Source organism: Palaemon carinicauda, chromosome 44, assembly GCF_036898095.1.
Source record: "Palaemon carinicauda isolate YSFRI2023 chromosome 44, ASM3689809v2, whole genome shotgun sequence".
In the NCBI taxonomy this organism is placed as follows: domain Eukaryota; kingdom Metazoa; phylum Arthropoda; class Malacostraca; order Decapoda; family Palaemonidae; genus Palaemon; species Palaemon carinicauda.
Window position 1 is genome coordinate 8283025 of NC_090768.1, and position 24678 is coordinate 8307702.

Below are 24678 nucleotides of genomic sequence, written 5' to 3' on the forward strand. Positions count from 1 at the left end.
CGTCCTCAGGCGAGAAGAGCTTCCCGCCCAGTCGTGGTTGCGTCTCTTAGGTCCCCTATCCTCCCTGGCTCGTCTGGTTCCAAACAGCCGCCTCAGAATGAGATCCCTACAGTGGCGGCTCAAGTCCCGGTGGAATCAAGTATCCGATTCTCCGGACATTCTGATCCCGATGGGGTCTTTGGAACAGACGGACTTACGGTGGTGACTGGTCGACGAGAACCTACGGAAGGGATTGAGTCTTCTTGTCCTCCCCCCGGAATTGACTCTGTTTTCGGACGCGTCAAAAGAAGGGTGGGGGCCGCACGTTCTGAACCAGAGGGCCTCAGGCCTTTGGTCAGAATCAGAAAAGTGTCTACACATCAACCTTCTAGAATTGAAGGCCGTCTTTCTGGCTCTTCAGCAGTTCCAACGGTCCCTGGCGGGTCACTCCGTGGTGGTGATGAGCGACAACACCACGGTAGTGGCTTATATCAACAAGCAGGGAGGCACTTTTTCGCAGCAGCTATCCCATCTTGCAGTAGAGATTCTGAGGTGGACCGAAATCCACTCGATAACACTATCAGCTCGCTTCATTCCTGGCAAGAGGAATGTGCTCGCCGACAATCTGAGCAGGGCCTCGCAGATAGTGAGTACCGAGTGGTCTTTGTATCCTCAGATAGCCAACAAAGTCCTGACTTTGTGGGGTTCCCCGACTGTGGACTTGTTTGCGACAGCGTTGAACTTCAAGCTGCCCCTGTACTGCTCCCCAGTCCCGGACCCCAAGGCACTCTGGCAAGATGCTTTCCAGCAACGGTGGGACAACATCGACGTGTACGCCTTCCCACCGTTCTGTCTGATGAGAAGGGTGCTCAACAGGACCAGACTATCGGTCAACTGTTCGATGACTCTGGTAGCTCTGCTATGGCATCACGCGGAATGGTTCCCGGACCTTCTGCAGCTCCTGACGGAGCTCCCGAGGGAACTTCCTCCACGACATGAGCTTCTCAGACAACCCCACTCCGGCGTCCCTCACAAGGCCGTGGCCTCGCTTCGGCTTCACGCCTGGAGACTATCCAGCGTCTCCTCACGGAGAGAGGCTTTTCGCAACAGGTTGCGGAGAGAATGTCTCGGCGCCTGCGAAGGTCCTCTGAGGGAGTCTACCAAGCAAAGTGGAGAGTCTTTAGTGGTTGGTGTCGTGGGAGGGGTATCTCTCCTCTCGATGCCACTATTCCAGCAATAGCGGACTTCCTCGTTTATCTGCGGGAAGAAATGCGCCTTTCTGTCTCGGCAGTGAAAGGCTATCGCTCAGCCTTAAGCTTGGCCTTCAGACTGACGGGCGTGGATATTTCTTCATCGCTAGAACTCTCTTTACTCATACGTAGCTATGAGCTTACCTGCCCCCAGTCGGAAGTGACACCTCCTCCTTGGAACGTGGTTCGAGTCCTCGGGGCTCTTAAGAGACCTCCCTTCGAACCATTACGCCAGGCCTCCGATCGCCACCTGTCTTGGAAGACGGCTTTCCTACTCGCTTTGGCTTCGGCCAAGAGGGTTAGTGAACTTCATGGTCTCTCGTACGACATCGCCCATTCAAGGGGGATGGGGGGAGGTAACGTTCAGGTTCGTCCCTGAGTTTGTTGCCAAGACTCAGAATCCTGGAGTGCCGGATCCTCGCTTCGACTCTTTCAGGATCGCGAGTCTCCGTTCTGTAACAAGCGACCCAGACCAGCTGCTACTACTATGTCCAGTGAGGTGTCTGAGGCACTACTTGAAGAGAACGGCTGCAGTCCGTCCTCAAGTGCGAGCTTTGTTTGTGAGCACAGGCAGGACTAAGAGGAGGGTCACCAGGAACACCATCTCAGCTTGGATTCGAAGGGTTATCCACCATGCCTTGAATCCAGACCCTCCTCCGTCACGTCGCCCTAGGGCACACGATGTCAGGGGTGTTGCTACATCCCTGGCCTTCAAGAGAAACTTCTCTGTGACGCAGGTACTTCCATCTAGGGTCTGGAAGCGTCAGACGACCTTCACAGCCCACTACCTGCAAGACGTGACCCACAGGAGCCTCGATACGTTTTCTATCGGCCCTGTGGTGGCTGCACAACAGCTGGTCTAACCTCAGGCTCCTTTTTGGACAAGTAGCAGTAGGTTGAGGGCGTTGTTACCCGGTCTTAGTCTGCGTGAATGAAAGAGTATGTCTGACCCTTACTTCTTTCTTCATTCTCCCCTCTCTTGGTGAAGCAGCATCCTGGTCTTCGCATAGCTGACCTCGACCTCTGCAGGTAACCAATGCTTCTTTGTGCTCCTAGTATTAAGCTTAATACTGTTGTGTCCCCCATACTCTGACGAGGTGGTATTGGGAACGTCCTATCCTAGATTCCTATCTAAAGGTCTCAAGGTCAACTTCATAGGACGAGTCACACTTTCCTCCACACACTGCTTATGTAGGCCACTCATTACTCGTTCCTAGCGATGCTAGGAACTTGTGAGGTGCAGGGGCTCCTTTTCTCTAATGCTGCTCACTGAGGGATTGAGCCCCCGGGCAAGCCGAAGTCAGTAAGGCTGGGGACTTTCCATCCTTCCTAAGGGGTAAGTCACCTAATGTAAATAGCGTGGTTTGTATTTCGGTTACGGAACAAATGACATTCGAAGATAATTTGTATTTTTCCTAACCATACAAACCTTAGCTATTTACACATATGTGCCCGCCATCCCTGACCCCCAAGTCAAGTCCTACCTCTAAGTGAAGTGAAGCAAGTCACCGGTGTGTGGGGGGGGGGGAGGGGTAGCAAGCTACCCTTCCCCTATCCCCCGCTAACTAGCGCGGGGGTAATTAACCCTCGTTAAAACTATTGGCTCGTCATTTCAGCTGCGCTAAAAGGTAAACCCAATGTAAATAGCTAAGGTTTGTTTGGTTAGGAAAAATACAAATTATCTTCGAATTTGTCATTTTTGTGAATTTGTGATAGGAACAAAAATTGCCACATAGTACCATTCATAACCTAAAATGTCATTTCTCAAGTTTTTAATACACAATATTCTTGTATGTGTATAAATTAAAATCTTTCTACTAAAGCTTATCCAAATACAGTATAAGTTATGAAAAATTAGGTGATACTGTTCACTCATACCTTTATTAATTGTTTGAGTTAATAATTTTAACACCACTAATTTGTATAGGTATCAGATATGCAGGCAATACTATCATGTGTATAAACACAATTGATTGTGTGTATAGTAGCTACGTGCATGCTCCAACCATGTATATTGATTGTTATTCTCAGGATATTGTATGAATAACAGCTTTTATGCACAAAAGGTATCTTTCATTATGAGTGTTCTGGGCTTGCCATAGGATTTAAATATTTTTAAGAAGCACATTTGTTCCTGCATTAATACAGTACAAACCTTTGTTCTTTACATAGGATAGATATCAGCAAAGCTGGAGCACTTGGTAGTTAAACTTTTATAGCGAGGTGTAAACAGGTGGCTAGGAGCGGGGAAGCCATGCCCTCATGTTTGCTCACTAAGCTGTCACTCTGATTCTATCTGTCAGTGGGAACAGATGTTCTTCCACTAGCTGGATTATCTTGGTTGTGTAATTGTGGTTTTCAATATTAAACTTACCCGATAATCATGTAGCTGTCAACTCCGTTGCCCGACAGAATTCTACGGGAGGGATACGCCAGCTATCACTATACTAGAAGGGGGTGTACTCACCAGCGCCACCTGTGGCCAGGTACTGCAGTACTTCTTGTTGACACCACCTCACTTTTTCCTCTGTCGTGCTTCCGGCAAGACATTCTGGGATACGCTTATGATTTTGGAGTATTGTTCACGGTTTTTGGTAGAGTATTTCTCTAAGATTTCAGCTTTCGCTATACTGGAAACTTTTCTAATTAGCTTAGATAGCTTTTATTTGGTTTTGATTAATGGTTAACGATCTTTTTGCTTGATTTGGAATCCCCCTTGACTAACTCTTTGATTCAAGATGTCTGACCTTTCACAAGCCCCACCCCATAGACGATGTAGGTCTTGTAATAGGCGTGTTCCGAAGGCCTCGGTTGATCCTCACACCGCTTGTTCTGACTGTAGGGAAAGACCCTGTCAGTTGGAAGATCGATGTGAGGAATGCGCCGGACTTTCGGAACTTGAATTTGTTCGATTCCTGAAATATTCAACCAAGTTAGAGAGAGAGAGAGTTAGGAGGAGTTCTTCTCGCTCTTCACTTTTTTCCTCACCTCATGATCCTCAACCTTTTCCTCCCCCTGTAGTGGCTACCCCCGAACCTTCTATTTGTGCTCAACCTGATATGTCCGATGTTTTGCGTGCCATTCAGGCTTTAGGTGACAAAGTGGAATCGGTGGTTAGTGACCATAAGTCTCTTATGGCAGAAGTCAAAGAACTTAAGGTCAAAAGTGCAGTGGGAGTTGATAGTGCCAGTGCTGTGCCAAGTGCTAGTGTCAGTGCAGTGCCAAGTGCTAGTGTCAGTGCAGTGCCAAGTGCTAGTGTCAGTGTCAGTGTGGTGCGTGAGGGTACTTCTGTGCGTGCCAGTCGTCCTCCCAGTCCGGGACCTCTTGCAAGCTCCCAAGCCCAGGGGAGAAGCAATGTCGAAGGGCAAAAGGGTTCGGCAGGCCTTGATCGGCGCACAGAAGTATCCTCGGTGGTTGCGGGCGTGTCTTACAGAGACCGTCACTCCCACCCGCAGACGATTGAGCCCGTCTTTTACTCGTCTGCAGAAGAAATGTCAGGGAGAAAACGCTGGACTCAGGTCTCAAGACCTCTCAAACGCAAAGTCCAGACCTCAAGAGTTCTACAACCTGGTTGCAGTCATTGGATTAGCTCTGACTCTCCGCAGTCATCAGGTGACTGCACACCTCCTAAGAGAGGTAAGGTGATGCCGCAACAGACCTCATCGTCTGTTAAGGCTTTGCCTCAGCAGACCTTAGCGTCTGTCGACCCCAAGATGACTTTGCTGCAGTCCATGCAGTCACAGCTTGCGGTCTTAATGCGTGAGTGTCAGGCTGAGAAGGTTACACCTCCTCCTGCGATCGCTCTGCCTCACCGCAGTCCAGTCTGCCAGGCGTACGAAGTTGAGGTTCCTCAGGATACCTTACCGCGTACTGAGTTGCCAGTTACCAGCGGTGTGCAGCAACCTCCGCCTTCCTTAAGGCAACCTCAGCAATGGGAGCAGGAGTCTTATGCCTTACTTCCTCCGCTTCCGCCTGCGGTTCCACCAGCGAGGCAACAATCTCTTGAGGTACGACAACCTCTTCCATCCATGAGGCAGCCACCTCAGCACTCGCTGCAGCGACCTCAACCCTCCTCAAGGCGAGAGCCTCAACTCCTTAGGCTAGCACCTCAGGAACCTCAACTCGCGAGACAAGAACTGCGTTCTGCGCAGCCGCTACCTCAACTCTCGCAGCTCACACCTCAGGAACCTCAACTCGTTCCTCAGGAACCTGCTACTGCGCATCCGCTACCCTTACAGCAAGCGCAACTCTTGAGACAAGAAACTCATGCTAGGAGTCAGCCACCTCAACCCATGCGCCTACCTTCCTCTACTCTTCCTGACCAGTCTTTGCAGCCTGAACCTCAGGTTTTAACTCAACAACAGAGACTTGAGGATGAAACCACTAGCGTTTATGCACCCGCTTGTTCAGATTCTGCTGTTCAGCATACCACTGTTACATTACCTCTCACTTCGCTACACTCTGGTGATGAGGTTTCTGAGGAGGAAGCTGCGCACCTGGATCCCTCATCAGACGTGGAAGAACCCAAGTCTTCTCCTCTACCCATTGACTTTCGTAAGGTCCTGGCTCTTTTCAGAGAGGTATACCCGGACCATTTTGTTTCTGCTACCCCCCGCTCTCCTCCATCTGAGTTTTCGCTGGGCATGCAACCTGTTAAGTCAACTTATACTAAGCTCGTCTTTGCTAGGTCATCTAAGAGAGCTTTAAGAATATTAGGGGAGTGGTTGCAGTCTAAACAGCAACTAGGGAAGACTTCCTTTATGTTCCCACCTACTAAGCTCACTTCTAAGGCAGGCGTATGGTATGCCACAGGAGAGGAACCAGGCTTGGGAGTCCCTGCCTCTGCCCAGGCTGACTTCTCAAGTTTGGTCGACTCTCCTCGTAGATCAGCAATGAGGCGCTCTAAGGTTTGCTGGACCTTCTCCGATTTAGACCACTTCCTAAAGGGTGTATTTCGTGCCTTTGAGATGTTCAATTTTCTAGACTGGTGCCTGGGGGCCCTAAGCAAGAAGACCTCCCCTGCGGACAAGGACTCGGCCATGCTGTTAATGTCCTGCATGGATAAAGCAATTCGGGATGGGTCTGGCGAGCTTGCTTCAATGTTTGTGTCAGGAGTTCTTAAGAAAAGGGAGCAACTTTGCACCTTTCTTTCTTCCAGCATCACACCTTGTCAAAGGTCTCAACTCCTTTTTGCTCCGCTTTCTAAGTTCTTGTTTCCCGAAGAGCTTATCAAGGATTTGTCTGCGGCCCTGATTCAGAAGGACACTCATGATCTTGTGGCCTCTTCAGCTCGTAAGACTAAGGTTGCTCCCTCAGTTCCCAGGACTTACCGCACCACAGTGGCTGATACTCCTGCTACAAGGTTTATTCCGCCCTTTCGTGGCAGAGCCCCCAGCCGAGGAAGCTCCCGTCCAGACTCTTCCAGGAGCAAGTCTAGGAAAGGTCCCAAGACTTCAAAAGGCAAACACTGACTCTCCTCCTCTCCAGACAGCAGTAGGAGCCAGACTCAAGACCTTCTGGCAAGCTTGGGAAAGGAGAGGTGCAGACGCCCAGTCTGTCAGGTGGCTAAGGGAGGGTTACAGGATACCATTCTGCCGCAAACCCCCTCTGACCACTTCTCCCATCAACCTCTCTCCCAACTACAAGGAAAAGGACAAGAGGCTAGCGTTGCACCAGGAGGTGTCGCTCCTGTTACAGAAGAAGGCAGTGGTTATAGTCCGGGACCATCAATCCCCGGGCTTCTACAACCGTCTCTTTCTGGTGGCCAAGAAGACAGGAGGTTGGAGACCGGTGCTGGACGTCAGCGCGCTCAATGCTTATGTCACCAAGCAGACGTTCACTATGGAGACGACGAAGTCGGTCCTAGCAGCGGTCAGGCAGGAGGACTGGATGGTCTCGTTGGATCTGAAAGACGCTTACTTTCACGTTCCTATTCATCCAGACTCCCAACCTTTCCTGAGATTCGTTTTTGGAAAGGTTGTGTACCAATTCCAAGCCCTGTGTTTTGGCCTAAGCACAGCTCCTATGGTGTTTACGCATCTGATGAGGAATATTGCAAAATTCCTCCACTTATCGGACATCAGAGCCTCCCTTTATTTAGACGACTGGCTGTTGAGAGCCTCCACGAGTCGTCGCTGTCTGGAGAGTCTCAACTGGACTTTAGACTTGATCAAGGAACTGGGTCTGTTAGTCAACTTAGAAAAGTCCCAGCTCATTCCCTCCCAATCCATAGTTTACCTGGGAATGGAGATTCGGAGTCAGGATTTTCGGGCTTTTCCATCGGCCCCAAGGATAAGCCAAGCCCTAGATTGCATCCTGAGCATGCTGAAGAGGAACAGTTGCTCGGTGAGACAGTGGATGAGTCTCACAGGGACCCTGTCATCATTAGCCCTGTTCGTCGAGTTAGGGAGACTCCACCTCCGCCCTCTCCAATTCCATCTAGCAGCTCATTGGGACAAGGATTTGACGCTCGAAGCAGTCTCTATCCCTGTCACCAAAGAGATGAAGACCACTCTCTTGTGGTGGAAGACCAACCTCCTTCTCAAGGAGGGCCTATCGTTAGCGATTCAGACCCCCAATCTTCATCTCTTCTCGGATGCATCAGACTCGGGCTGGGGCGCGACCTTGAACGGACAGGAATGCTCGGGAACATGGAACAGGGAACAGGAAACGCTCCACATCAACTGCAAGGAGCTACTGGCAGTTCATATGGCCCTAATGAACTTCAAGTCCCTCCTGCTAGGCAAGGTGGTGGAGGTGAACTCCGACAACACCACAGCCTTGGCTTACATCTCCATGCAGGGAGGGACCCATTCGAGGAACCTGTACGAGATAGCAAGGGACCTCCTCATTTGGTCAAGAAGTCTAAACCTCACTCTAGTAACGAGGTTCATTCAGGGCAACATGAACGTCGCAGCAGATCGCCTAAGCAGAAAAGATCAAGTCATCCCCACGGAATGGACCCTTCACAAGAGCGTGTGCAACAGACTTTGGACCTTGTGGGGTCAGCCTACGATAGATCTGTTTGCCACCTCCATGACCAAGAGGCTTCCTTTGTACTGTTCCCCAGTTCCAGACCCAGCAGCAGTTCATGTGGATGCTTTTCTGCTGAATTGGTCCCATCTCGACCTTTACGCATTCCCACCGTTCAAGATCATCAACAGAGTCATTCAGAAGTTCGTCTCGCACGAAGGGACACAGCTGACGCTGGTTGCTCCCCTTTGGCCTGCAAGAGAATGGTTCACAGAGGTACTACAATGGCTGGTCGACGTCCCCAGGACTCTCCCTCTAAGAGTGGACCTTCTACGTCAACCTCACGTAGACAAGGTGCACCCAAACCTCCACGCTCTTCGTCTGACTGCCTTCAGACTGTCGAAAGATTCGCTAGAGCTAGAGGCTTTTCGAAGGAGGCAGCCAGTGCGATTGCCAGAGCAAGGAGGATATCCACTCGTAGAGTCTACCAATCCAAGTGGGAAGTCTTCCGAAGCTGGTGTAGAGCCAATGCAGTTTCCTCTACCAATACCTCTGTAACCCAAATAGCTGACTTCCTATTACATCTAAGGAATGAGAGATCCCTTTCGGCTCCTACGATTAAAGGGTACAGAAGTATGTTGGCTTCAGTTCTCCGCCACAGAGGTTTGGACCTTTCTTCCAACAAGGACCTTCAAGACATCCTTAAGTCTTTTGAGACTTCTAAAGAACGTCGTTTACCCACTCCAGGCTGGAATCTAGACGTAGTCTTAAGGTTCCTTATGTCTCCTAGGTTCGAACCTCTCCAGTCAGCTTCCTTCAAGGACCTTACCCTCAAGACTCTTTTCCTCGTCTGCCTTGCAACAGCTAAAAGAGTCAGTGAGGTTCATGCCTTCAGCAAGAACATTGGGTTCACATCCGAATCTGCAACATGTTCTTTACAGCTCGGATTTTTAGCTAAGAATGAACTTCCTTCACGTCCTTGGCCTAGATCGTTTGAAATTCCTAGCCTTTCCAACATGGTAGGTAACGAGCTAGAAAGAGTTCTTTGCCCTGTCAGAGCTCTGAAATATTATCTTAATAGGTCAAAACCTATACGAGGACAGTCAAGCCTTATGGTGTGCAATCAAGAAACCTTCGATGCCCATGTCCAAAAATGGAGTTTCGTATTATATAAGGCTTCTGATTAGAGAAGCCCATTCTCACATGAAGGATGAAGACCTTGCTTTGCTGAAGGTAAGGACCCACGAAGTGAGAGCCGTAGCCACTTCGATGGCCTTTAATAAGAACCGTTCTCTGCAGAGCATTATGGATGCAACTTATTGGAGGAGCAAGTCAGTGTTTGCATCATTTTATCTTAAAGATGTCCAGTCTCTTTACGAGAACTGCTACACCCTGGGACCATTCGTAGCAGCGAGTGCAGTAGTAGGTGAGGGCTCAGCCACTACATTCCCTTAATCCCATAACCTTTTTTTTAACCTTTCTCTTGAATGCTTTTATTGTTGTTTTTTGGGTTGTTACGGTAGGCTAAGAAGCCTTCCGCATCCTTTTTGATTTGGCGGGTGGTCAATTCATTCTTGAGAAGCGCCTGGGTTAGAGGTTGTGTAGAGGTCCTTTAGTATGGGTTGCAGCCCTGTATACTTTAGCACCTTAGAGTTGATTCAGCCTCCTAAGAGGAACGCTGCGCTCAGTAAGGAAGACGAACTTAATAAAGGCAGAGTAACGGTTCAAGTCGACTTCCTTACCAGGTACTTATTATTTCATTGTTATTCTGAAATAACTGATTATATGAAATACGGGATACTTAGCTATCCTTTAGTCATGTACACTGGTTTTCACCCACCCCCCTGGGTGTGAATCAGCTACATGATTATCGGGTAAGTTTAATATTGAAAAATGTTATTTTCATTAGTAAAATAAATTTTTGAATATACTTACCCGATAATCATGATTTAATTGACCCACCCTTCCTCCCCATAGAGAACCAGTGGACCGAGGAAAAAGTGAGGTGGTGTCAACAAGAAGTACTGCAGTACCTGGCCACAGGTGGCGCTGGTGAGTACACCCCCTTCTAGTATAGTGATAGCTGGCGTATCCCTCCCGTAGAATTCTGTCGGGCAACGGAGTTGACAGCTACATGATTATCGGGTAAGTATATTCAAAAATTTATTTTACTAATGAAAATAACATTTTTCTTTCCAGTGTGGTTGTAATTGTTTGCTGCCATAGGATGTCTACAGTTGGGCAAACTTGGTTTTTAAATTTTTTTTTTTTTTTTTGAGGTATTGAAATCTTGTTCTCAGGTTCGACACTGATACACCTGTGGACTTAATCCCTCGGAAGGGGAATGAACATTAGCTTCTTATGACATTGTTCTTGGGCCGGCTAATATTTCGCTCTTGAATCAGACTTTCCCGATTGTCCAAGTTTGGAAGATGGCTCGGAAAGAACAAGCTCTCTTTCCCGACTAGATTGGAAACCCTGCTCGGCAGAACTTGTCTATGCTCGGCTTCTTCCCGATACGCACACAACATTCTGCTCTCACACTATCGAGCTTAACATTAATGGTCCTATGGCACGCACTTAGTATTAGCAACTATGCAGTGCGCACACACTCACACTCATCCCATGGATTTGCGCTCACCTTACTTAGCATGCTCCCCCCAAGGAAAGATGTATCCTCAAGACCAGTTGAGGAGACATGATTCCTGGGTGCCCTCTCTGGAATGTGCGAGCTGCTCATATTCGGATCCCTGTATTGACGAGCCTCATGTTCCCTTGATCTCAGAGACATAGTCAGTCAGCTGACTTTGCACAGTACACAACACAATACCAATCAGAAGAAAACATGGCCCCTGCCCTTCCTTTTCCCTTATTGGACGATAAGTCCTTCAAGACTGATAGATAAGAGTTTCATACAATAAGTCACTACTACCATTTCTCTCTCCTCGGGAGTGTGTGTTGCCAAATCCTTTGCTAAGGACGAAGAAAGAATTGGTAAGATTGCACGCTACTTTGCTTTATCCTCAGCTGCGTGGTTCTTAGCCCCAAGCCTCATATTAACAAGAGTATTCACTAATGTGTCTTGACCCTTTCTGGGGAGTTAATCTTCTCAGGGAGCATGGGGCTTTCTGAGACTTGATGGCCATGTACAGTAGTCTCAAAACTTATGTAAGTTGAGTTGGAAAAAGCACTTGAGATCATTGATCTAATTCATAAGCACAATGGCTCTCAAGAAGGAACCTTGACATTTCCTGAAGGCACAATTTTGTCTTTTGATAATAGAGTTGTTTAGAATGCCTTGATTTGGACTTGCTGGAGTTGTTTTGGAATAATGAGTTGTTCCAACACGGAGTACTTACCTCGAACTACTTTCTTAGGAGGATCTGGGATCTCGTCATTTACCGACCAAGAATTTTGCGTAGTTCCCCCTCTCTCCGTTACCATGTCAGGGCGCTCCGGGGCGGAAGGATACTCGCCCTTGGAAGCTCGTGCCTCCTCCAACATTCAATTTAGTAGTGTTTAAACAATAATGGTCAGCCTCCATGGTTCCCCCCTCTCATCCTATGCCCATAAGCCAGGAATTTAGGTTAGACCTGATATGGTAGCTCAACAACTGGAGTTTCTTTAAACTCCTCTTCTCTCCTCTAGACATTCTCCTGTGATCTGGCGTATCAAGGGAAAAGAATGGTGCCCACCAGTAGGACCTATTCACTTTAGATGTGTGGACAGCAGATTACCTTCACCTGCACATGAATATTCTGGAGATGATTGCACCATTGATAGTTCTTCATACATTCTGGATTGACTGAGGGGCCATTTAGTTGTGTTAATAGGCAGCGCAGCCTTGGTGGCATCTGTCAACAGACAGGAAGTCTCTCTCTCTCAAGTGTGTTTGTTGGCTGCTGTAGAGATTCAGACCTTTCTGGCTCATCATTGGCTTTTAGCTTTGCTGTATCCTGATCTGCTGCTATATCTGTTAGTCAAGGTTCTGAGAGAGAACTCTTTGTGGCCCACCTTCTATGTCAACCAGACATGAAGATGTACCACAGGGTAGTTCATATGTGACTTCCTGTCTGGAGGTTATCCAGCCTGTAGTCCTTTACACAAACTCATTCCATTGCCTTCCCCCAGTAAGGTCCTGTATGCAATCTGAAGTGGTTGAGGTAGTGTGTGTGAAGGCAATTGAAGGAATGTCTGCTCCCCCCCCCCACTTCTGCCGGGAGGTTGGGTGCCACCTTGCTCTAAATTTTCATGGCTTGAACACTAGCTCGCACTGAATGTATCTCCTACATAAAGAACTACAGGTTTGTTTGGCTTGGAAAAATACATATTTCCAAATTTGTCATATTATGATCTATAGTAATAGCAATATAAAGAAAAATGTCTATCAAGATACGGTATATTTTGTTAGCTATGAAAAATACCTGGTTAGCAGTGTTTTGCTTCTCCAAGATACTTAATGGGGATAGGTTAAATACTATGCACTAGCTAAAATATTTTCTTTAGAATATTGGTCTGAATTGGAATGCCAAGATGTACTGTATAGTAATCACTGGAGGACTGCAAGTCTAATTTGATATTTTAATACATTTACAGAAAGAACTAGATGATAGACGTCACATTGATCCTCGGGAGAACGAGTTAAAGTACAACCCTAAGTATGAAGAACTATTTGCACCAACTCTTGGTCCACTCAGACCAGAAGAATCTAAATACCAAGAGGCTCCTCGAAACACACTTGCTGGATATGTAGAACCCGCTCATTTCAATGCGTTTGAATTTGAATCACAAAGACGTACTTTCACTTCCTACGGTAAGTTGAATAACATGTCCTTGTAATTTACATAAATTGTATATATATTAACTGATAGTGTGACCATGTGTTTCATTAGTTAACATTTAGAATTGAGCCCTTACAGGAGAGATATTTGCATTTATAACCTTTTTATAACAGCATTATTGAAGGTTCACCAGTATCACACAGACAAATTAAGTACAATATATAACTTTATCCATTTGTTTTGGATTATAAATTCTGCATCCTTAATCAAAAAGTAGATCATGACCAAGGGGGGGGGTCTACAAGGGATTTTATTTTGAAGGATGCAGAAACTAATAGTGAGGCTAAGGACAACCTTTATAAGTGTGCCCTGAAACCCAATATAACAAGAGCCTTAAACCCCCTGCTAATGTAACATCTTTTCCATACTGTAACAAACAAATTTGATTTTGAAACTACAGTATTACAAATTTATAAAGTGGGTAAATCAGATGGGATAATTGACACATCAGTCTTGACACCACTCGCCCAGTTTATTCATGCAGACTTTGCCAATTATAACTATGCATGAATGCCTAATATCATTAATCACTAACGTACCCACTTTCTTTATGGTATGTTCATTGGAGAACTGACGTAATGTATGTCTACTGTATACGCTGAAAAGTGATCATTGAAGAAAAATATTAACACAATTGAATTAGTTATAATCTTTCACAGTTCATGTTTTAAAGAGGACTTCTCCCAATATATTCAATACTGTAATAATATTGGTTTATTTATCATTAGTATTAGTTTTGTGCTTTCATATACTGTACTGTATGAAGTCCTCTAGGACTGTTCATAAGCATTCCGGTGTTACAGAATCGTGTATACAGTACAGTATTACCATCTTTGACACTTGGGATTAAAGATGGCTTTCATATAAATCTCCCTTGCAGTTGCTTGATATTACTTCTGTTTGGTCCATTAGATCTTAAAACCTTAAAAATTGCTTGCAAAGAATATACATATAGCATCACTAGGATGTACATCGAGGAAAGGTTGATAAACCTTCATCTAGGAAAGTCAGCCAATCTTTGTAGAATACTGTACTAATTATAATTACAATTAGTTTATTATTTACAGTACATTTTTGTTCTTGGTCAATGAAAAGTGATGACAAAATTGAAGAAAATTTTGCAATTGCACTACTGTAATATATAATACATTAAAATGCAATACATTTATTTTTTCAAGAATTTTAGAAAAATAAATTTGGAGTTTAATTCCTGTTGGTAATGTGCTGTTATGTTTCACATAAAAAAATAGAATTGTAGTTTATGTAGGAAGGTTATTGTTTATTAGTAATATTAGTCAGTTAGATAACAAGAGTGAGATGTGACTGAAGTTACTTAAAGCGAGAATTCATAGTAATCAAAGCTATCAGAATTTATTATCAGATTGCGATTGAGCAGCTGTATTTAGTTTTTTCATATATCATTGGAAAGAATTCTGTTGATTTTTGTGGATAGATTGCGAGTCTAGTGTAAAATTTTAAATCAACATGTTTTTCAAGAAAAAATGGAGATGTTACGTTGTATTAAATTTGCCTTTGTATATTTCAGGTTATGCCGTTGATCCATCTATATCAGGGAATCCTGATGACGGTCGTAGATATGTGGGCGATGTGTCTGCAGCAAAGGAAACTTCAGGCATTACAGTATTTGAAACCAAACACAAGCCCGACCAAATACCAAAACGCAAGCGTGACAAAAATGATGATGCTAGTGATATTGATGGATTCCAAGGGCCATGGGCCAAATATGAAAATGAACAGACAGTAATGAGACCATCAGAAGAAGAGCAACATGCTTTAGATGAGATTTTAGCTAAACGACAGAAACGAGGGAAACAAACAGATGATAAACCCATTGAGGAAAAATCACTTTTACATATTAAGGATGCTTATGATTATCAAGGCAGATCTTTCTTGCATATTCCACAAGATGTGGGAGTAAACTTGAAATCCCCAGAGCCTCCAGAAAAATGTTTCATGCCCAAGAAATTGATTCACACTTGGAAGGGGCATAACAAGGGAGTTTCTGCAATAAGATGGTTCCCAAGGTCAGGACATTTGATGCTGTCTTGTTCGATGGACACGAAGATTAAAATCTGGGAGGTGTTCAACAGTCGTCGTTGTATAAGAACTTACATGGGTCATAAGCAAGCAGTCAGAGATGCTTGCTTTGATATAGAAGGAAAACAGTTCCTTTCAGCAGGGTATGACAGGTTTATTAAACTTTGGGACACTGAGACAGGAGATTGTATTTCTAGATTTACGAGTAGAAAAATCCCTTACTGTGTTAAATTTCATCCTGATGAAGATAAGCAAAATCTCTTTGTGGCTGGTACTTCTGATAAGAAGATAGTTTGTTGGGATATACGGACTGGCGAGATCGTGCAAGAGTATGATCGGCACTTAGGTGCTGTTAATTCCATTACCTTTATTGATGAGAACAGAAGATTTGTGTCAACATCAGATGATAAAAGTTTACGTGTGTGGGAGTGGGATATCCCAGTGGATTTTAAGTACATTGCAGACCCTACTATGCATTCTATGCCAGCAGTGACCCTTTCACCAAATAAAAAATGGTTAGCATGTCAGAGTATGGACAATAAGATAGTAATATTCTCTGCCCTAGATCGTTTCAAAATGAATCGCAAAAAAACATTTACAGGACACATGGTTGCTGGATATGCTTGTACTCTGGACTTTTCACCAGACATGTCTTATCTAGTTTCAGGTGACGCCGATGGTAAAGCATATGTGTGGGACTGGAAAACCACTAAGTTGTATCAAAAGTGGAAAGCTCACGATGATGTTTGCATTGGAATTTTATGGCACCCTCATGAGACAAGTAAGATTGCCACTGCAGGATGGGACGGACTCATAAAATACTGGGATTAATGTGTTATTTCTGTGCTGAAAATTTATTACAATAGGTTTTTTATAAAATTAGTTTTCATCTTAATATTTTCATAATTTTTTTCCATTCAGTCATTGCAAGTTGTATTGCAAGGCATTTGTTGAAGTTTCTTGATGGTAGACAGCAATTTGAGCTGTTGCTATCTTCTGAATTACAGTACATAGTGTGTTTTGTATGCATTCCATTATTTCATGTTTCACATATAGAATTATACCTGTCAATTGTGTATCAAAGTCCATTTTATTAAGGTTGATAAGGGGAAATTTCTTTATGATGTTTGTTCTTGACACCAATGTGGACTTTGTTATTGTCTTCAAAAGTTCCAAATATTGACAAATGTTACATAGTTCAGTGCAATATGCTGCCATTAGTAAAATATCTTGGAAAGTATAGTAAGTGATGGTATTTTTACGGTATACATATTGACAGTTTATATTTATCAGAAATTAAGAAATGCTCCCAAAATTTATTTTCAGTTAATCCAAGATCGTCTTAGCTCTATCAGAATTAATTCCTATGCTATTTATTCTTTTCCATGTAGGTATTAAAGGTATAAGTGGTTGATGAAGTACTTGACTTGACAGCTTTTATGATAATCTTTTTTGCATCAAGTTTTAGTTTGGGGTTTCAAGATTTATAAAGTAAAATTTTGAAATAATGAAGCTCATCAGGTAGTGTTATCTGTCGAAATAACTTTTTAATTGTAAGATGCTTATCTAAGTTAACTTAGATTAAGTGGACAAAGAGCACCAGTAATTTAGAACCTGTACTTAGTTGAACATTATAGGCAACTAAGAGTGTATAGAAAATAGAAAATTATCATCATTATCATTCAATTTAAGTTGCCAAAAGGGTGGATGTTGATGAATTACAATAAAAGATTTCAATTTGATGCTCTGAAATAATCACTAAATAAATAGTACTGTATGTGCAATTGCATCAATTTATAGACATCAAATCAATTATTCCACAAATCTTCCCATTTCATAAAGGTAACCGATTTAGGGGAATATTCATTTATACATTATTTAGTTTGATCATGGTAGATAAAGACATGGCTGCTTATCAGCATCACCATTCTCCTGAATATCCATAAAAGTAGCTATCTATCATATCCCAACATTAAAACCTAATCTCTTTTAAAACACTCCTAGACATTAAAAAATTTTTGAATATATGTGGAAGCATGTTTTCAGTCATTTTAACTGATGACCATAGTGCAAATAATTCTCCTGTGAAAATAGAAACATTGCCAGGTAAAAAGAACAACCATGATTCAATACATGATGATTTCATCACATCCTACAACAGAGTGAGATTTGGAGCTATTTGTATAGTTTGTGTAGGGTGCCATTTTGTATTACATTTTCTAATTTGTGGAACTTATTAATGTTTTGTATTCCTCCTATATGTTTTTGTTTTTTGTGAAAAATCTTACAAGTATCTTATGTAATTGTACTGTAATCATATGCATAACTTAGGATATTCATTTCATCTTCCATAAATATATCTTTAATAAACAAGAACTATTTTGTGCACCCTAAAGGATTGTTATTTCTTATCAATTCAAATATTGTTTGTCATACCTATAATAGGTCATTTGGGGTAATTTGTAATCCTTTTAATTGATTTCAGACACAAGTACAGTTTGTAGATCATATATTTATTCTCTTAGCTATTTACAGTGTGCTTTAAGAGTACAGGTCTCAGTTGTTTCTGTTGCCAGCGTGGTGTAATTTAGCTATGACAGTGATACAGACCAAATGACATAATTTCAGTTAGAAATTTGTGAAAAAGCTTGTCTATTTAAGTGGTATTATGTAATGTTTCTAACATAAACTGTACTGAATTAGAATGTTCAGGAAAGTTCTATTCTCATTATGATGAAATATATTTTATGCTTTCGCAAACTCATAATTGGAGGAATGTTTAACAGTTATGACTATGTTATTTTCATGTTTTGAAGTTTAAGTGGATAGATATGTAGTCATATTTAGTTTATAATTGTTCATTGTCTTGATATTTTGTTGTAATTTATCATATAAAAGATCTTTTTATTGTTATTTCATTAGAAATATCTGCTTGTCCTGTCAATGGTATTTTTTATTCTGGGTAATTACTATCACTGTACGTACATCAAAGTAGAATTGAATTAAGTAAGATCTGCATACTGTATTTCCTACATGCCTCAGCTCAAAACACAATAAGAATCCCTTTGCCATGGAGTATGGGTGAAAATAAAGATATATATATTCCACTAGCTCTGTCGAGAAGTTATCCATAAGAGGCTATTAAGAACGAGTAAATTAACCCTTTTACCCCCAGGCTCTTTGGAAATTTCCAACCCTTAACCCCCAAGGGGTTATATTTTCCCCAGCACATTTTGTAGTATATATTTTTTAAATTGCTCTAACAGCCTTGATTTTTGTATAGAGAGGTCAGGTTGGTCTCATTCTCTTGGAAAATGCCTGAATTTTTTCAAAAATTTATCTAAAATATGAAAAAAAAAAAAAATTTATAGCATTTTTTTGCAAGGACGTAACGGTACGTCCATGGGGGTAAAGGTATGAGTTTTGTGAAACGTACCAGTACGTTCTTTGGGGGTTAAAAGGGTTAACTCATTTTGAGAATGTTTAAATTCAGGCTTGTATCATTTCAGTGTGAACTCTTGATATAGATTTAGCAGTGAAATGTATTTCAAAAGACATTTTTAACAACTCATTATACTACTGATTGGTTTTGTATATAATACGTGTACATATTTGTAAATAACTTTTGTAATAAATTACAATACATAATTCTATTATGTATATTGAAATATTTATGGATGTAAATATGATAGGTGTTTGTAAAATAGTTGTTTATTTACCCTTACTTTTTTAGGCTTCCTTTCAATAGCACATTAATTTTATAATACTACACAGTTAAAAATAATAAATGATATGAAGACAGATAAAGCTATTAAGACTACAACAACTTGGGCTGAATTGAACCTAAAAACTTAGCAATTATCTTACATCACTGAAGCCTGTTATAATGAATTAATGATAGATATGAAATAAAAAAATAATATAAAACTTTCAATAATATAGAATACACTCTGGTTAAGGGCAATCTTGTTTGACAAATACCCAAATACTGTTTAGATTCTAAAGACAGAAAGACATGCAATCAATGATTTAAAAGATAAATTTGACATTAAATTTCCCATAAGTAAAACTATCACTGGGGAGATTATTGCACTTTTTCATGGTGCAGAAATTTTAATTTGATATCTAAATTTTTCACAATTTGGTTTAATGCAATCAAAGAAAATTATTTAGTGCTTACGTAACGAGTCATGGTTGCTATAAGATTTTGTCGTTTGTCATTAAGAATATTTATTTATTCATTTGGCTTCATAATTAAAACAATGCCAGTTTAATACTATACTAAAATCTTCAGAATATGATTAAATATTTTTCCAAGCTCAAAGGCAGTAAATTAGAACTGGTCTTTTACCAAGTTTTTACCCATAGTAATAGCAATTGGTTATTTTTACCCATTGTAATAGCAATTGGTTAGGACTATCGTTAGATTCTTTGTATATTAATTTATAAACCCTAATACATATAACTACATAGAAACGCCTCAAGTCACAAGAGCATGTGATACTAGGATATAACAAAACCTTAAAACCTGATCTTAACACGTGTTTCCTATCTTGAGCATCATTTCACTTCATACTGTGAAATGTTTTACCGGTACTACAGTATACAATAATACATATTTTTGTATATATACATGTACTGTATCCATGCAGTATATATTATGTATGTTTATAATATAGTGTGCATATATATATATATATATATATATATATATATATATATATATATATATATATATATATAAATTTTATTATTACATATATATATATACACATTATATACGCTATTTTAATTTGAAGTGTGGGAGAGAGGTAGATGGAGAACGCTGGCCAGAAACATCGACCCCACATAAAGGTGGGAAAAGAAGAAGAAGAATCATGCTAAACCGAATAGAAAGACAGCAGGACTTCAATCAACCTAGATAGCAGATAGGCTTTAGAAGTGGGTTTCAACAACTGACCATACCCATGCAATTAACTCACTAATGGAAAAATCAAGAGTATGACAAACCACTATATATGGCATTTATAAACAACGAGAAAGCCTTTGGTTCTGTTTTTAAGAATTTAGATTGAGGAAACGTATGAATTAATATTAATGGGGAATAACTTAACTTAAGATTTGCAAAAATGTAGGACTGAAAATTAATAGACGTAAAAACTAAGATAATGTTCAATGAAAATGCAGAGACAACAAATAAGTTATGGACAAGCCTCTAGAGAGTATAGATTCTTAATAAATATATGTACTTAGGAATTAATGGTGTTATGGGTGGTAGAATAAAAGAAATAGTTGTTTTACATAAATATGTGGAAGTAAATATAACGAATGAGGGTATGGTGAGAGAAGATAGGAATTACGAAATAGAAAGAAAAACTGCCAGGTTTAGTCCAGGTTGGAATGTAATAAGGAATTGATGCACCAGCCACTTCATGGAAGTGCATAAATCTGTAATTTTCCTGGAATATCTTGAGACTGATCTTGTTGGATTTCAAAGCAAAAAAAAAAAATAGCAATATTTTTTGAACAGTTCAGCTTGCAATTAATACCTTCAGCCTTCTTGTTTCGTTATTTTATGTCTTTAGCACTTTATAATTATTCAAATTTGTATTGGTTATTTATTTTTCGAAGAGTCGTACGAAATGTGTTCAACCAAGAAGAATCAAACTTTTAATCCCAGTTCAATCGTTAAGACTTCCTACTTATTAACGCCCTCTCTCTCTCTCTCTCTCTCTCTCTCTCTCTCTCTCTCTCTCTCTCTCTCTCTCTCTCTCTCTCTCTCTCTCTTTTACTTATGAATCTCATTCATGAAGTCTACCTAAAATCAAATTGACAATTTTCAACGCGCAGTAATAAGTAAGGCTGTGACAAAGTACACCATCTAACAAACAAACAAACGTACAAAGAATTGGAAAGCGAAAATTCCTTTTAGTATTTCAACATTTTAGAATTATAGTAATTAGCTCTCTGAAATAATTTCAAAGGTACGAGACCTTTGTCCTAATCGTAAAACTAAAATAAACTAAAACTATCACTGGGAGGAAAACAACTGGTTAAGACAAGTGACGTAATCTTTGATACCAGGAATTACTGGATTTTTTTTAACAAACTGTCATATACACCAGCCTTTAACCAAATTCAAAAGAGACAATTTTAGTAATAAAAAGTTTTAAACTATAAATCCTTACACAATCCTTAAACTACGGTAGTAGCTCAGTCAAGTCTTGAAGGCAGATAATACTTAAGTTTTGACTATAGCTTACAATTTATTAATAAAGTATGCACGCAATCTGCAGAAAAAAAAAGTACATTAATAAGAACAGGTGGTCCAGGTTAAAGCTAAACTTTTTCAGAGAGAGAGAGAGAGAGAGAGAGAGAGAGAGAGAGAGAGAGAGAGAGAGAGAGAGAGAGAGAGAGAGAGAGAGAGAGAGAGAGAGAGACTCTTGAAAAAAAAAATGATCATATGGTATCATGAAAGTATAACGGAAACACCTCCAGTATTGCATCGTCTAACGCTTCTTCAAAACTGGTTTGTGAACTTTCCAGGTATACTGCTTGTGTTGCCTCATCGAAAACCTGGTCCAGAGAACTCAGTTACACCACACTTTGATATCATCTGCATCTTACAAAAGAGGAAAACTCAACACAGGATACTGCTCAAGATCTTAATGGTGGCTGTGGTGACATTAACAATTGTGGAAGTGCATCCATGCAATAACTGTTCACACACACATTCCACCTGGGGCAATAGTGTACCTGTAAGGACAGTGAGACAAGCGTCACCAAGATCAACTGATACTTTATTCAAATGTGCACGGGAGTATATTACAAGGTGCGGACGGAAAGGTAGGATGACGCTGGCGCCAAATCAGATTGAAGCGCCCGCCAAAATATATGTGTTTTCTTACACTTACAAATATATGAATTATGGGTTAACAGAAACATGTTATGAAATGATACATATGTCAAAATGTAGCTCTGGTAGAGCGGAATATATATACATGGGAAACCACAGTGTGGCGAAAAGAGAATTCAAATAAATAAGTAGTTTGTCGATTTTCTGGACGACGAAGGGATCGGTGTCCTTACAAGTACTCACCCCCCCACCAAGACATCGGGCGGTGTAGAGGGCTGATGATCAATCTTCGTATCTTTTCGGGCGTCGGAGGGTTCCTCTTGTTTTTGAACGGAGGGGCGCGCTGGCGGTCAGTGTAAGGATCTCTTCCTCTTGTCGTCGTTTGATGATTTTTCTTTCGTTGGGCGGCTTGTTTTGAGGCGGAACTCTGGATCTGCCAGGTCCGGCGGAGGCGGTGTCGCTTCCTTCGAGAAATGCTGGTTTCACGCGGTCTATTGAGACCCAGTCCTCTTGGCCATGGACGTCGAGAAGGAAGGCTTTCGTTGTTTTTTTAATTACCCGGTAGGGACCTCGATAAGGTCTAGTCAGTGGTTGTCGATGAGCGTCGACACGGACGAAAACGTACCTGCAGTCATCCAGGCTTTTTGGCTTGAAGTGCTTGGTTCTGTCCTGGTAAGTTTTGAGACACGGCCTGAACTTCCTGGCGATGTCCCTTAGGTGATCCAGCTGCGTGTCGTCAGTTGATGAGGGAAAGAATTCGCCAGGAACTGCGAGCGCTTCACCGTAAACCTTTTCGGAGGGCGAAGGTTCGCCGTCTGCGCGAGGGGCGGTGCGAAGGCCGAGGAGTACCCAAGGAAGTCGTGATTTCCAGTTCCCGTCGGTGCAGCTCGCCATCAGGGACGCCTTGAGGGCGCGGTGAGTTCTTTCGACCATGCCGTTTGCCACGGGGTTGTATGCCGTGTTGCTGTGGAGCGTCGTCCCCATCAGGTTCGCCAAAGCGAGCCATATTTCTGAGAGCAAAGCGGGGCCTCTGTCAGTCGTGATGTCGTCAGGAACGCCAAACCTGCTCACCCAGCTTGACAGGAGGGCTTCGGCGCATGCTTGAGTCGTAGCTTCGGTCATCGGCGATACCTCCAACCACCTCGTGGAGCGATCGATGATCTTAAGTAGGTAGCGAGCAGATCCAGAAGGGGCAATGGTCCCACGACGTCGATGTGAATATGGCTGAAACGTCTTTTTGGCTGGGGAAAATCGCCTACCCCCGATTCGGTGTGACGGCTGACCTTGCTTGACTGGCAGTTGATGCATGACTTCGCCCATTCCCGGGCGTCCTTTTTTATCCCTGGCCAGACAAACTTTTCAGAGAGAAGGCGAGCGGTGGTGCGTCCTGAGGGGTGTGAAAGTCCATGGATGATATCGAATATTTTCCTTCTACAGGAGGCTGGTACCCAGGGACGTGGGCGGCCCGTGCTGGTGTCGCAAAGAATAGTTACTCCTGCTGGTCCGAGGGGAATCGCACTTATCTTGAGCGCGGATGGCCCCGTCAGGTGATCCTGTGCTTCTCGGTCGGTGCGTTGTTAGGTTGCAAGATTGGCGTAGTCGATTCCCAGGTGGATCGCGTCAATTTCAATCCTTGAAAGGGCGTCCGCGACTGGGTTTTTCTTTCCTGGGACGTAACGTATGGTGCACCCGAATTCGGCGATTGATGCGAGATGACGTTGTTGTCGGGAGGACCATGTGTCCGTCGATTTCGTGAAGGCGTGTATGAGGGGTTGATGGTCCGTCGCGATTGTGAAGGGGGTACCCTCCAAGATGTGCCTGAAGTGGCGGACGGCGAGGTAGACGGCGAGGAGTTCACTATCGAAGGTGCTGTATCTTGTTTCAGCGGGTTTCAATTTCTTGCTGAAGAATGCCAGCGGTCGAGGAGAACCATCGACGAGTTGCTCAAGCACAACCCCACGGGCGACGTTGCTGGCGTCGGTCGTTAGTCGCAGGGGCGCGTTGTCGTCGAAATGAGCCAGGGTGGTTGCATTTGCAAGGGCATCCTTCGTCCGAGTGAATGCCTGTTGCTGGGGCAAACCCCACTCGAGTTTTTTTGCTTTTCCTTTCAGGACGTCGTCGAGGGGTGACAGGGTTTGTGCGATGTTGGGGATGAAGCGCCTGTAGTAATTGACCATTCCCAGGAACTCCTGAAGTTGGCGGATGGTCGTAGGCATTGGGAACTTCCTGATGGCGTCGACCTTGGTTGTCATGGGTTTTACCCCGCGCGAGGATACGCGGTGGCCAAGGAAATCCACTCCTTCCGCACCGAACGTGCATTTGTCGAAGCGTACGACTAGGCCGTTCTCCTGTAGGCGTTTGAGGACGGTGCGGACGTGCCCCCGGTGTTCCTCCTTGGTTTTCGAGAATATCAGGATGTCGTCGACGTAGCAGACGCAGAAAGGTATGTCACCCAGAATGCTATCCATTAGTCGTTGGAAGGTCGCCCCGGCGTTGCGTAGACCGAAGGTTGAGTATGCGAAGGTGTAGGACCCGAACGGCGTTACAATGGCAGTTTTCGGGATGTCTTCCAGGAATACGGGGACCTGGAAATAAGACTTGAGGAGGTCCATCTTGGTAAAATACTTTGCGCCGTGCAACGCATTTGTTAGGTCCTGCATGTTGGGCAGCGGGTAATGATCGGGCGTTGTGATGAGGTTGAGGCGCCTGTAGTCGCCGCAAG

General features: G+C 42.9%; 2 protein-coding genes across 3 annotated transcripts in view; one reads left to right on the top strand and one right to left on the bottom strand.

Moving 5' to 3' along the window:
- The window catches only part of LOC137634328 (pre-mRNA-processing factor 17), a 33196-nt gene extending 17224 nt beyond the window's left edge, over positions 1–15972 (top strand). For both annotated transcript variants that reach the window (XM_068366710.1, XM_068366711.1), the window contains 2 exons: positions 12798–13014; positions 14589–15972. In XM_068366710.1, coding sequence (XP_068222811.1) covers positions 12798–13014; positions 14589–15931 — 1560 coding nt within the window. In that variant the 3' untranslated portion in view covers positions 15932–15972. The remainder of the gene's footprint in view (positions 1–12797; positions 13015–14588) is intronic.
- Positions 1–24678, bottom strand: part of SCAR (wiskott-Aldrich syndrome protein family member 3 SCAR) — a 92337-nt gene that overhangs the window by 60873 nt on the left and 6786 nt on the right. The gene's annotated exons all lie outside the window — the stretch shown is intronic.